The sequence below is a fragment of the Oryctolagus cuniculus genome, chromosome 6, assembly GCF_051225735.1.
Source record: "Oryctolagus cuniculus isolate XC-2025 breed Fujian yellow rabbit chromosome 6, ASM5122573v1, whole genome shotgun sequence".
Lineage (NCBI taxonomy): Eukaryota > Metazoa > Chordata > Mammalia > Lagomorpha > Leporidae > Oryctolagus > Oryctolagus cuniculus.
The window spans coordinates 79,205,724-79,219,869 of record NC_142872.1 but is presented as its reverse complement, the minus strand read 5'-3'; the positions used below and the strand labels follow the sequence as shown (position 1 = coordinate 79,219,869).

General features: G+C 40.6%; 1 protein-coding gene across 2 annotated transcripts in view; it reads left to right on the top strand.

Moving 5' to 3' along the window:
* ATP6V1H (ATPase H+ transporting V1 subunit H) overlaps nt 1–14,146 on the top strand; it is a 113,952-nt gene that overhangs the window by 40,257 nt on the left and 59,549 nt on the right. For both annotated transcript variants that reach the window (XM_008255525.5, XM_008255526.5), the window contains one exon: nt 6,779–6,971. In XM_008255525.5, coding sequence (XP_008253747.1) covers nt 6,779–6,971 — 193 coding nt within the window. The remainder of the gene's footprint in view (nt 1–6,778; nt 6,972–14,146) is intronic.

Here is a 14,146-nt window from a genome sequence, read left to right as displayed (position 1 = left end):
GAACATTTTTTCATGTGCCTGTTGGCCATTTGGATTTCCTCTTTTGAAAAATGTCTATTGAAGTCCTTGGCCCATCTCTTAAGTGGGTTGTTGGTTTTGTCAGGCATGGAAAGCCAAGACACTCTGGCAAAAAGATCTCTGTGAGTGAGATCCCAGTGGAAAGAACAGGTCTTCAAAGAGGGAGGTGCCTTTCTCTGAAGGGAGGAGAGAACCTCCACTTTGACTATGACCGTGTCTAAACAAGATAAGAGTCGGAGAACTCAAGGGGCTTCCATAGCCTTGGAAACTCATAACTGGTGCATAGGGAGATTACTGATGCCATAAACAGGAGTGTCAATTGGTAAAGTCAACAACAGGAGTCACTGTGCACTTACTCCTCATGTAGGATCTCTGTCCTTAACGTGCTGTACACGGAGGCTTAATGCTATAACGAGTACTCAAACAGTATATTTCACTTTGTGTTTCTATGGGGGTGCAAACGACTGAAATCTTTACTTAATGTACACTAAACTGATCTTCTGTAAAAAAAAAAAAAAAAAAAAAAAAAAAAAAGAAAGAAATTATCAATTCCCAACTTGACTCTCACTGGGATTAAACATGACAATAGGTCAGATCTGATTTCATCATCATTTAAAAAAAATCATCTATTATTTTTCACTTTATGTTTCTGTGTGGGAGCAAACTGTTGAAATACTTACTTAAGGTATACTAAGCTGATCTTCTGTATATTAAGATAATCGAAAATGAATCTTGATGTGAATGGAAGGGGAGAGGGAGTGGGAAAGGGGAGGGTTGTGGGTGGGAGGGACGGTATGGCGGGGGAAGCCATTGTAATCCATAAGTCGTACTTTGGAAATTTATATTCATTAAATAAAAGATAAAAAAAAAAAAAAGAAAATCATGTCCTTGATCAAAATAGCACAGCTTCTTGTTGCAGAGTATTTTCTCAAAATGTCTCATGTTGAATGGCTCGCTTGGTGAGAATGCTCTATTTTCTCCCTGTCCTTAAAAATACATTGTTCATTCATCAGTTTTTTTTGACAGGCAGAGTGGACAGTGAGAGAGAGAGACAGAGAGAAAGGTCTTCCTTTGCCGTTGGTTCACCCTCCAATGGCCGCCGCGGCTGGTGCGCTGTGGCCGGCGTACCGCGCTGATCTGAAGGCAGGAGCCAGGTGCTTATCCTGGTCTCCCATGGGGTGCAGGGCCCAAGTACTTGGGCCATCCTCCACTGCACTCCCTGGCCACAGCAGAGAGCTGGCCTTTCTTGATTTTGAGAGGAGTCATTCATGATGTAGTCATCTAAAGGCTCACCGTTGAAGATTTTACTTTAAAATGGTCATTTTCACCATCATTGTAAGAAAAGAGAGTGCTATTTATTACTTTCCCTCTTCTGATTAATAACTATGAAATGCCTTCCTCTGTTGATTGCCATTATGAATGGGAAATAAAAAATTCTGGATTCTTAGCTCTGTTTACACTGTGTTAGGAGACCGATTAGAAAGACTCATGGGACTCAGTTGAGAGTGATACTCATGGCTGAGAATTATTATAAAGAAATAGGATGCACAGCTGGATTGTAATCGATAAAGACACAGGCTGAATCTGGAAGAATTCATCTGGAGGCTTCTTTATACCCTGTCCCTCCCATGAGATGGGTCATACAAATTGCATGTTCCCCCAGCAACTTAAATGTGGCAACATTTGTATGAGGTTCCTGTCCAGGAAACTCATTAGAGACTCAACTCCTGGGTATTTTACTGGTGGTTACTCAGGTAGGCACACTCTGCCTGTGACATACCAAAATATCAGAGTCCTGAGAAGAAAATAAGAGTTTATAACAGATTTCTGTAGACTGGGAGGCTTATAAGCAGTGGGAATTTATCTCACGGTTCTGGAGGTTGGGACATCCAAGATCAAGGCACTAGCAGATTTGCTGTCTGTTGAGGGCTTGCTTTCTGGTTCATAGATGGCCATATTTTCACATAATGACAAGTGATAGAAAAATGAGGGGTCTATCTTGGGCCTCTTCACAAGGACACTAATCTCAGTCATGAGGGCTGTACCCTTATAACTTTATCACCCCCCAGAGGCTCCACCCTCTCATGCTATCACAATAGAGGCTAGGATTTCATTGTAGGAATTTTGAAGCAACATAAACATCTAAACCATAGCAGTAGGCATTTAGCATAAACCATGTTCTACAAACTGTTCAGGTAGTGAGCTGCCTTTATCATTTAGGGAACAGTTTGTATCAGTGTAGGAAACCATTTACCAATGAAGTTGTCAGAAGCCAATCAAGAGCCAACGTTGCAAGCCTCTCTTTCTTTTTTTTTTTTTTTAATTTTATTTAAGTTATACAACTTTCATATATTTCACACATACAGATGTTTTTTAAAATTTTTATTTTATTTATTTGAATTTTTTTTGAAAGACTGAGTTAAAGAGAGAGGTAGAGACAGAGAGAGATATCTCCCATCTGCGGGTTCACTCCCCAAATGGCTGCAACGTCCAGAGCTGTGCCAATCTGAAGCCAGGAGCCAGGATCTGCCTCCAGTTCCCCCATGTGAGTGCAGGGGCCTAAGGACCTGGACCACCTTCCAGTGCTTTCCCAGGCCACAGCAGAGACCTGGATCGGAAGACGAGCAGCTGGGACTAGAACCGGCGTTTATATGGGATGCCAGCGCTTCAGGCCAGGGCTTTAACCTGCTGCGCCACAGCGCTTACCCCCCATATATACAGATTTAGGAACATAGTGAGACATCCCCTCCCTCCTGCCCACATTCCAACCCTCCCCACCACGGCCTCATTCCCATTCTTAAATTTTAAAGTGATCTCTTATCAGTATATTTAGTCATCATTATAGTTAATCCTACTCTAGGTAAAGAAGTTCAGCAAATAGTGTGAAGAGAAAGAAAACAAAACAAAAGATTATTCCTCAATGGAAGAGACAAGGGCTATAAACAATCATCCATTCTCAAAATGTCTATTTTGCTGCAATATATTACGTTTCAGGTATTCTGTTAGTTGCATCAGATCAGGGAAAACATGATATTTGTCTTTTTGGGACTGGCTTATTTCACTAAGTATAATGGTTTTCAGTTGTGACCATCCTGTTGCAAGACAGATTTTTTTTTTTTTTTTACAGCTGAGTAATACTTCATAGTGTATATATATCATAATTTCTTTATGCAATCAATTGTGGATAGACATCTGGGTTGATTCCATATCTTAGCTATTGTGAATTGTGCTGCAATGAATGTGGGAGTACAGATAACTCTTTCATATACCTATTTCTTTTGGTTTGGGTAAATTCCCAGGAGTGAGATGACTGGATCATATGATCTGAGGCCGGCGCCTCAGCTCAATAGGGTAATCCTCCGCCTGTGGCACCGGCACACCGGGTTCTAGTCCCCGTTGGGGCGCCGGATTCTGTCCCGGTTGCCCTTCTTCCAGTCCAGCTCTCTGCTGTGGCCCGGGAGTGCAGTGGAGGATGGCCCAAGTGCTTGGGCCCTGCACCCGCGTGGGAGACCAGAAGAAGCACCTGGCTCCTGGCTTCGGATCAGCGCGGTGCACCTGCCACAGCGGCCATTGGGTTGTGAACCAACAGAAAAAGGAAGACGTTTCTCTCTAGAGAAACCTACTGTGTCACAGTGCTGACACCAAGGATCACTGAAATTTGCATGTTTGAAAGGGTGGCTGAATGAAGCTGAAATTTAATTTTATTTATATTTATTTGAGACGCAGACAGAAAGAGTGACAGAGATAGAGGGAACTTCTGTCTGCTTGTTTACTCACAAATGCCCACAATGGCTGGCCCTGGGCCAGGTGGAATTCAGGAGCTGAACTCAATCTGGGTCTCCTAGGTGGGTTGCAGGGACCAAGCTATTTGAGCCACCATATGCTGTCTCCCAGGGTGTGCACCAGCAGGAAGCTTGAATCCAGAATAGAACTGAGACTGAAACCCAGGTACCCTGATATGAATTGCAGGCATCCTAAAAGGTTAATGATTAGCCAAACACCTGCCCCTGAAGTGAAATTTAGAACTTTAGGGAGGTCTGATGTTGAACCAAGGAGAGGAAGGGCCCAGTTTGCTGGCTCTGGTATCTCTGAGGGTGTGTAATAAGGCTTGTTCTGCTAGAGCTGGAAAAACTACAAACTACACTTAGCTGCTGCCACGGGAAAGAACTGCTGCCAGAGTGAGTAAGTGTTGCTGGGGTGATGATCACAAGAGCCGGAAGCAGATGGAAGGAAGTTTCTTCTTCTTCCACCCTTGTCTTCAGCCTCTAGTTCCTGCGTTTGGTGGAGCCTAACGGGGAGCCAGCTGGTAAAGTAGAATTGTGGTTTCCAGGGTCTTGCCCACAGCATCACAAAGTGTGAAGGCTGAGTTTGATAACTGGATCAGAGAGCTAAGGAAACCAGAACAGAAACTAGGGGTGTTTATAATATAAAAGCATTTGAAATACTGATGTCATTATTAAATAAAAGCAAGCTTTACATAACGACCATAAATAGAGACTCAAAGAAACCATGCATGAGAAAATAAGGAAAATTTAGCAAATTTAGAACTCTATACAAATAACAGAAATGGAGAAACAGAGCAGATTCAAGTCTTCCACCAAGTTAATAGTAGGTTTAGATTGTAAAATTGGATTTAAGTTTATTAAATTTTTATTAACAGAGCAGCTTAAGGTTTACAGAAAAATATGCAAGGACAGAGTGTTCCCATATATGTCCTCCTCTTTCTCTCCAACATCGCACATTATTGTATTACAGTTGTCTCAATTGGTGACTCAATCTTGTTGCAATAACTTAGATCCATTATATATATATATGCATATATATATATATATTCAATCTTTCTGGTGGACACCTGTGGATTTTGAGTTCCCTTAACCCTTCTGGCCAATTTTTATTGATTTTGTTTGATTATTTGTGTCCTTCATTGTTTGCATGTGAGCATTCCCTGGGAAATTTCCTTAGCTTTCTTCTCTTATGTTTGTTCTCTCTCCTCTTTTGCTGCCCTATAGCTTTTCCAATTTTCTTTCTTCCTTTCTTCTTGTTTTCTTTTGTCTTTTTTTGTTTGTTTGTTTTTAAAGATTTATTTATTTATTTGAAAGGTAGAGAGTTACAGAGAAGCAGAGACAGAGAGAGAGAGGTCTTCTATCTGCTGGTTCACTCCCCAGATGACCTCAGTAGCCGGAGCTGGGCTGATATAAAGCCAGCAGCCAAGAACTTCTTCCAGGTCTCCCACATGGGTGAGGGGCCCAAGGACTTGAGCCATTTTCTACTGCTTTGCCAGGCCATAGCAGAGAGCTGGGTCAGAAGTGGAGCAGCTGGGACTTGAACTGGCGCTCATATGGGATGCCAGCACTGCAGGCAGTGGCTTTACCTGCTACACCATAGCGCCAGCCCCTCTGTTGTCTTTATTAAAAGATTTATTTATTTTATATGAAAGAGAGAGAGGCAGAGAGAGAGAGAGAGAGAGAGAGAGAGAGAGAGAGATCTTCCATCTGCTGGTTCACTCCACAAATGGCTGCAACAGTCAGTACTGGGCCAGGTCAAAGCCAGGAGCCAAGAACTTCATCTGGGTCTCCCATGTGCAGGAACCCAGGGATTTGAGCTATCTTCTGTTGCTTCCTCAGGCACATTTGCAGGGAGCTGAATTGGTAGTAGAGCAGCCGGGAATCAAACTGTCACCCATTTGGGATGCTGTTGTCCCAGGCAGTGGCTTAACCCTCTATACCACAATACTGGCCCTATAGTTTTCTCACCAGTAAAATAAGAGATCAGACTAGAAGCCTCCAAGTTTTTTCTGATTTTCCCAAAATCAGTGATTGGCTGTGTCAAATTTGGACTCGTCACAGATTTCCTCCAAGCTCATCCTGTTTTCTGTACATTTTATTTTTTTAAATATTTATTTATTTATTTGAAAGTCAGAGTTACACAGAGAGAAGAGAGGCAGAGAGAGAGAGAGAGAGAGAGAGAGAGAAAGAGAGGTCTTCCATCCGATCATTCACTCCCCAATTGGCTGCAACGGCTGGAGCTGTGCCGAACCGAAGCTAAAAAATGATCCTTTTGGTTGCCCAGGCTTAAAGTATTGATATATCCATTTTGTCACTGCAGCCTGCTGATTTGAGCTTCCTATTGTCTGTTAGATTGATTTTTTTTAAAGATTTATTTATTTGGAAGGCAGAGTTACAGAGAGGCAAAGGCAGAGAGAGAGAAGTCTTCAACTGCTGTTTCATTCCCCAAATGGCTGCTAGGGCTGGAGCTGGGCCGATTTGAAGCTAGGAGCCAGGAACTTCTTCCGGGTCTCCCAAACGCGCTCAGGGGCAAAGCACTTGGGCCATCTCCTACTACTTTCCCAGGCCATAACAGAGAGCTGAATTGGAAGAGGGGCAGCCAGGACTGAAACCAGTGCCCATATGGGATGCTGGCACTATAGGGGCAGCTTTACCCACTACAACACAGCATTGGCCCCCTGTTAGATTCTTGTCCCCATTCCCTCTGCCATGTTCCAAGTTTCTGCTGTTTGTCTTCTTGTTGCTTCTTTGTAGCAAGCATTCCTGCTTTCTGAGGTCCTGTGACTTCTGGAGAGAGGAGCTGTGCTGGAAATGGCCCTCTGTGAGTAGCAATCTAGCTGCATATTGCTACCAGCAGAAACAGAGGACATAATTCAGAGAAACTTGCTTCGTTAATGCAAAAAGGGAGTAATTTCCTCCTTCTTGTGCCATCATATTAAATGTTTTCTAAATGTGTGTGCCTTTTTTTTTTTCAGCATAATGGGAGTTTTGAGTAACAAGTGTGGTTTTCAACTCCAATATCAAATGATTTTTTCAATATGGCTCCTGGCATTCAGTCCTCAAATGTGTGAACACCTGCGGCGCTACAATATCATTCCTGTTCTGTCCGATATCCTTCAAGAATCCGTCAAAGAGAAAGTAACAAGAATCATTCTTGCAGCATTCCGTGTAAGTGGTCTGTATTTGATATGTAAGTGTCTGGCATTTTCCACTGTGCTATATTTTTGAGTTTTTAGCAGGTTGGAAAATGTTGCTTGTTTTCCCTGTTATTACAGAAAAAGTTGCTTGTTTTCCATGTGGTTGTGAAACTATAGAGTCGTGGTGAACATAGAGTGAAATACCACTAGTTTGTATTTCTGACATGTGACAATGGGACAAGTGGGAGGAGACCATCTAGATGAATGAAGTGTGTTCGTTTAAGAAAATGTCAGAGGGAGAGAGGTTCCATTTTGCAATAGTGCATTCTGAGACTGTTGAAATTTTTCTCTTCTTGTGCCCATATTTTAGTTATAGAGTTTTCTGGCATAGGATAAAATCAACATAGTTGAGAACAGAGTAAATAACATCTATTTGTGGCTATGCAGGATTGTAGTCTGGAAGACAGATTCAAGCAGTCTTGAAAGCATGCTCCAAGATTTTACAAGATGATAGCTGTATTTGAAGCTTAAGATCACAAAGTGGTGGTGGTGGTTACATTATTTGCTTGTTAAGAATTGTGCATGGTGCTGTCAAGAATCAAGCTGTCCTATAATTCAGGAGAGGCAGGGCGTTTTACAAATTGTTAACATAAGCTACTGAATTTCAGTTTGGTCTAGTCCAGTGAACAGCATGCACCTGGTTGCACACTCATTTAAAGATTTAGCTGCAAGTGTGTCTAGCTGAAATCTGGTTTAACAGTGGCTTCCCAACTCATTGTAAGTGCCCCAAACTAATGTTACTCCATTTTTTCCCCCTTCCTTGACCAACTGTGTTTTTGTTTCTAGATCTGTTGATTAGCACTATATTTCTGAGACACTATGCAGGTTTATTTATTTTTTAGGTTATTAAATCTATCAGTTATCTAAGTCAGCTTCCTCCCTTGAATAGGTGAGAAAGTTGAGCACCAGAGAGGAGCTGAGGTAGAATATGAAGCCCAGGTTTCCAGGCTGTTGTAACATACAAAGGAAGTACTGCTAATTGGTTACCAAGAGACAATGTATTCACTCTAGCAGTTGCCTTGATGATTTTGTTGTTTGCCTTGGGTGTTAGAGGGCTTCTGAGAAAATGGCTTGGTTGACATGTGTCTATATGTTTTTGTTTTTTTTTTTAAGATTTATTTTATTTGAAAGGCCGGGGGTGTTGCAGAGAGAGGTTTCTTCCATTCTCTGGTTCACTCACCAAATGGCTACAATGACCAGGGTTAGGCCAGGCCAAAGCCAGGAGCTGGGAGCTTCTTCCAGTTCTCCCACATGGGTGCAGGAGCTCAAGTACTCGGGCTGTCCTCTGCTGCTTTCCCAGGCACGTTAGCAGGGAAGTAGATTAGAAGTCAAGCAGCTGGAACTCAAACTGGTGCTGGTATGGGATGCAGGTGTTGCAGGAGGCAACTTTATCCACTATGCCACAACGTTGGCTCTGACCTAGGTCTTTTAAGAACACTACTCAACAGTGATAATAGTGAACCAATCTAGTGCTTGCTCGGTGCCTTCCACTTGCTCCAAGAGGGCCTTACATTTGTTAACTCATTTAATGCTCACCATAGTATATGGGTATGATGGGTATTTATGTTGGTCTTCACTTTGTAGATAGGGATAGTGAGGCAAAGGGATCACATTGTTGGTAGTTGATAGATATTCAATTATAGGTTATTGCCTTCAGAATCTTTTATCAAGATTTATTTATTTATTTGAAAGGCAGAGTTACACAGAGAAATGAAGAGATAGAGACAGAGCATCTTTCTTCTGCACAGTCAGGGCTGGTTCAGGCCAAAGCCAGGAGCCTGGAACTCCATCTGGGTCTCCTACGTGGGTGCAGGGGCCCATGCACTTGGCTATCCTACACTGCCTTCCCAGGGAGCTGGATTGGACATGGAGCAGTCAGGACTGGAAGTAGTGCCCACATCAGGATGTTGGTATTACAAATATTGACTTTAACCCTCTTTAACACTAGCCCCAGAATTTGTGTTCTTACCTACTCTTTGTTTATTTTTATTTTTATTTTTTATTTTTTTTTTTAATTTTTGACAGGCAGAGTGGACAGTGAGAGAGAGAGACAGAGAGAGAAAGGTCTTCCTTTGCCGTTGGTTCACCCTCCAATGGCCGCCGCTGCAGCCGGCGCACCGCGCTGATCCGATGGCAGGAGCCAGGATCCAGGTGCTTTTCCTGTTCTCCCATGGGGTGCAGGGCCCAAGCACCTGGGCCATCCTCCACTGCACTCCCTGGCCATAGCAGAGAGCTGGCCTGGAAGAGGGGCAACCGGGACAGAATCCGGCGCCCCAACCGGGACTAGAACCCGGTGTGCCGGCGCCGCAAGGTGGAGGATTAGCCTATTGAGCCACGGCGCCGGCTTACCTACTCTTTGTTCTTGTGATTTCTTTAAATAAACAAGTCAAAAATAAAAAGTAGTTAAGATATATGCAAAAATGTTAATAGTGTAGAAAACACATTTGCCAAATAGCAACTAACATTTCAGATATTTCTAAGCAGGTAGAGAGAAACATGTAAATAGATGTATGGTTTATTTGTATGTAAAAATAAAACAGCATTTTACTTTAAATACTGTTCTGCAACTTTTTAAAGACAGCAAAGAATAAATATATTTTCATTTCTGTATAAACAGATCTTTAGTATTCTTTTTAATGACTATATTTATTCCATTGTGTTGTTGTAAAGTGATTTATTTTACTAGTGTCCTGCTGTTGGTTATGTCAAGTATTTCCATTTTCTGTTACATGTGTTTTATGTGTTTCCCCACTTTGATGACTATTTCATTTGAATATAGTCAAGAGATGGAATTACTGAGTCAGAGAGATATGCTTTTTTACTCTTTTGATAAGTAATGCCAAATACTTTTTTTCCCACCAAAGAAACCTTTTATTTAATAAGTACAGATTTCTTTTTTATTTATTTATTTATTTATTTATTTATTTATTTATTTTTTTGACAGGCAGAGTGGATAGTGAGAGAGAGAGAGACAGAGAGAAAGGTCTTCCTTTGCCGTTGGTTCACCCTCCAATGGCCGCCGCTGCAGCCGGCGCACCGCGCTGATCCGATGGCAGGAGCCAGGATCCAGGTGCTTTTCCTGTTCTCCCATGGGGTGCAGGGCCCAAGCACCTGGGCCATCCTCCACTGCACTCCCTGGCCATAGCAGAGAGCTGGCCTGGAAGAGGGGCAACCGGGACAGAATCCGGCGCCCCGACTGGGACTAGAACCCGGTGTGCCGGCGCCGCAAGGTGGAGGATTAGCCTATTGAGCCACGGCGCCGGCCCAGATTTCTTAAGTATAACTTTAGGAATATAGTGATTCTTCCCACCATACCCGCCCTCCCAACCCCACTCCCACTCCACTACCTCCTCCCTCTGCCATTCCCAGTTCCATTCTCCATTAAGATTCATTTTTATTATAACTGCCTTGTAGTATGTCTTAAAATCTGGTATTATGATGCCTCCTTCTTTGTGTTTGTTGTGGAAGATTGCTTTAGCTATTTGAGGTCTCCTATATTTCCATATGAATTTTGGCATTATTTTTTCTAGATCTGGGAAGAATGTCTTTGGTATTTTGATTGCTATTGCATTGAATCTGTAAAATGCTTGTGGAAGAATGGACATTTTGATGATATTGCTTCTTCCAATCCATGAACATCGAAGATTTTTCCATTTATTTGTATGTTCTTCTGTTTCTTTCTTTAAAGCTTTGTAATTCTCATCATAGCAATCTTTAACATCCTTGGTTAAATTTATTCCAAGGTATTTGATTTTTTTTGTAGGCATTGTGAATGGGGTTGATCTTAGAATTTCTTTCTCAGCTATAGCAATGTCTGTGTATACAAAGGCTATTGATTTTTGTGTATTGATTTTGTATCCTGGAACTTTACAGAACTCTTCTATGAGTTCCAATAGTCTCTTTGTGGAGTCTTTTGGATCCCCTATATATCGAATCATGTCATCTACAAATAGGGATAGTTTGAGTTCCTCCTTCCCAATTTTTATCCCTTTGATTCCTTTTTTTTTTTTTTTTTTTATCCTGATGGCTCTGGCTAAAACTTCCAGGACATATTGAATAACAATGGTGAGAGTTGGCATCCTTGTCTGGTTTTGGATCTCAGTGGAATGCTTCCAACTTTTCCCCATTCCGTGTGGTGCTGGCCATGGGTTTGCCATAAATTTCCTTGATTGTGTTGAGGAATGTTCCTTCTATACCCAATTTGCTTAGAGTTTTCATCCTGAAAGGGTGTTGTGTTTTATCAAATGCTTTCTCTGCATCTATCAAGATAATCATATGTTTTTTGTTCTGCAGTTTGTTAATGTGATGTATCACATTGATTGATTTGCAAATGTTGAACCATCCCTGCACACCAAGGATAAATCCCACTTGGTCTGGGTGAATGATCTTTCTGATGTGTTGTTGGATTTGATTGACTAGAATTTTGTTGAGGATTTTTACATCTATGTTCATCAGGGACATTGGTCTGTAATCTGTTTCTCTGTTGCATCTTTTTCAGGTTTTTAGAAAACAATGGACTTCTAATAAGTTATAGTGCAGATTGAGTACTCCTTATCTGAAATGCTTGAGAGTAGAAGTGTATCAGATTTCACAGTTTTTCAGATTTGGGGATATTTGGAAAGACTCGACTGATTGATCATCCCTGTTCCAAAAATCAAAGCTCTGAATTGCCTGGCCAGAATGTTTTGGATTTTGGAACATTTTGAACTTTGAATTTTTGGGTCAGCGTAAACTACCTTAAACATCATAAGATAGCCATTATATCTGAGCTTCTGACAGTCTTTAGTTTTCTGTCCTCACTTAGTTGTTCCTTCTCTCCATTGTTTTTCATTTTGGATCATTACTATGTAAAGTAAATGGGTCATTGGAAATAGGTCTTTCTTCTTTCCTCCTTTCCTTCTGTCTCATGCATTATTCACCTAAGAATGCATTAGAAGTTTATTGAAGACCAAATATATGAAGGTAATGTGTTAGTTCTAAGGCTGTGCAAAGATGAAAAAGACTCTTTGTCTTGATGGAGTAACTTGATGAAATCACCATGTTTATAATATGCAGGCCCAATAATTCATAAAAGCATAGAGTGGATCCAAAATCATAGCCATTCTTTTGACCTGATTTGGGAGCTCTCTGGATCTGTGATGTACTTTTCATTGAAATTTGAGAAGTGGGGGCCAGCGCTGTGGCATAATGGGTAAAGCCGCCACCTCCAATGCCAGCATTCTGTTTGGGCACTCATTCAAGTCCAAGCTGCTCCAGTTCTGATCCAGCTCCTTGCTAGTGTGCCTGGGAAAGCAGTAGAAGATGGCCTATGTCCTTGGGCCCCTGCACCTGTGTGGGAGACTTGGATGAAGCTACTGGCTTCTGGCTTTGGATCGACACAGCTCTGGCTATTGTGGCCATTTGGGGAGTGAACCAGCAGATGGAAGACCTCTCTCTCTGCTTCTCTCTTGCCTTTCCATTCAAATAAATGAATAAATAAATAAATAAATTTAAAGAAAAAAGAAATTTGAGAAGTGGAATAGTGTAACTCTTTCCTCATTTTCAGTATGGTATGATAGAATGACAGACTGGAGTAGATAGAACTTGGAAGATGATTAATAATACTTAACTCTTTTCAATACTGCGTAGAGACTTAATGAGGTGACAAATGGAGTGCCTAGAAATAGTTACATACAATATTTGTTTCCCTGCTTTTTCTCTCTACAGCTTGCCTTTTTAGACCTTTTCTCTCCACAACTTGGAGTCGTGCTGAATTGATGTTGAGCCCAGACAAAAATCTAGTGAAGTTTTGTTTGATTTAGAAGAGGCAGCATGAATATTTTACAAATATTTAGCAAGATTTAAAAATCTTATTTTAAGCTGTATTTATAGTTGCTATATTTTTAAAAACCAAAATGCCTAGAACTTAATAGGATATCTTCTGAGCTTTCATTGTCTGATTTTGGATATCAGTTTATAGACCCAATCCATTGGCAGACATACTAGGGTTATTTTTATTTATTTATTTATTTTTTTTGTGGCTCTGCTATGCTAAATTTGAGTTAATACGGTTGCCATGCTAATATGCTGAGGACTGAAAGAAGAATGCTTTAGACATCCATACAACTGAATTAAAATTGAGCTATTATTAAGGCATACTATTTGGTGAATTTGTAGCATAGGGTTAAACCTTATGAGTGTAAAGTATACTGAAAATAGATCTTTATAAAAATTAGAGTGGAAATAGGATAGGAAGGACAAAGAAGGTTGGAGCATGGGCGGGAAAGAGGGTGGGGTGGGAAGTATCACTATGTTCCTAAATCTGTATATATGAAATAAGTAAAACTTATGTATCTTAAATAAATTTTAAAGGAAAGAAATAAACCTGTCATCATTGTGAAATAATGAATTGAAGACAGTAGCTCTGCAAGCTTCCTAAGGTCTTAAGCACAAAAACTTCAGGATATGGGAAAGAAATATGTGACCAGAACGTCTTCAAACAATCTCATCAGTGAAATCCTTTTTTTAAAGACTGTAGCAACTTGAGAATGGTTTTTTCAAAAAATCATTTTCCTCACTTGTTCAATGGCCTAAAAAATGGCATTGAAGTAGTTCTAGAAGCACATTAACTTGGTTTTGTGTTGCTACTCCACTTGTTATCTATAATAAATTTTAAAAAAAGATTACTAGAAATATTGACATTTATAGATGTAAACACTGAGGGGGTAATTTTAGGTTTACACATATTTTATTGACTCTCAACTGTAAACCAAATACTGTGCCAAGCACTGTGATACAAAGAAAAATGAGACACACTATTCTAAAGGTACTTAAAATCTGGTGAAAACCATAAAGGGAGGTTGATCTCACTAACTTCCACATGTTAGGCTGAATTTCTTTCTGCTTTTTTTTTTTAGCACAATTATTAAAGGTATAACTTGCTTACAATAAGACATTTTAAAATTACAATTTTGGGAACAATTAATTTGGAGTTAATAGTTACTAAGTGATTTTATATTATTATTATTATTTTAGCATTTGACAGATTGTCTTTACCAGAGTGGTGAAATAACTTTCTTGATTGGAGGGGCCCTAGCTTGTTTGTCCTTGGGTTGATCATGATCCTTTCTCAGAAATATTGGTTAATTTAATGAACAATTTTTAAGT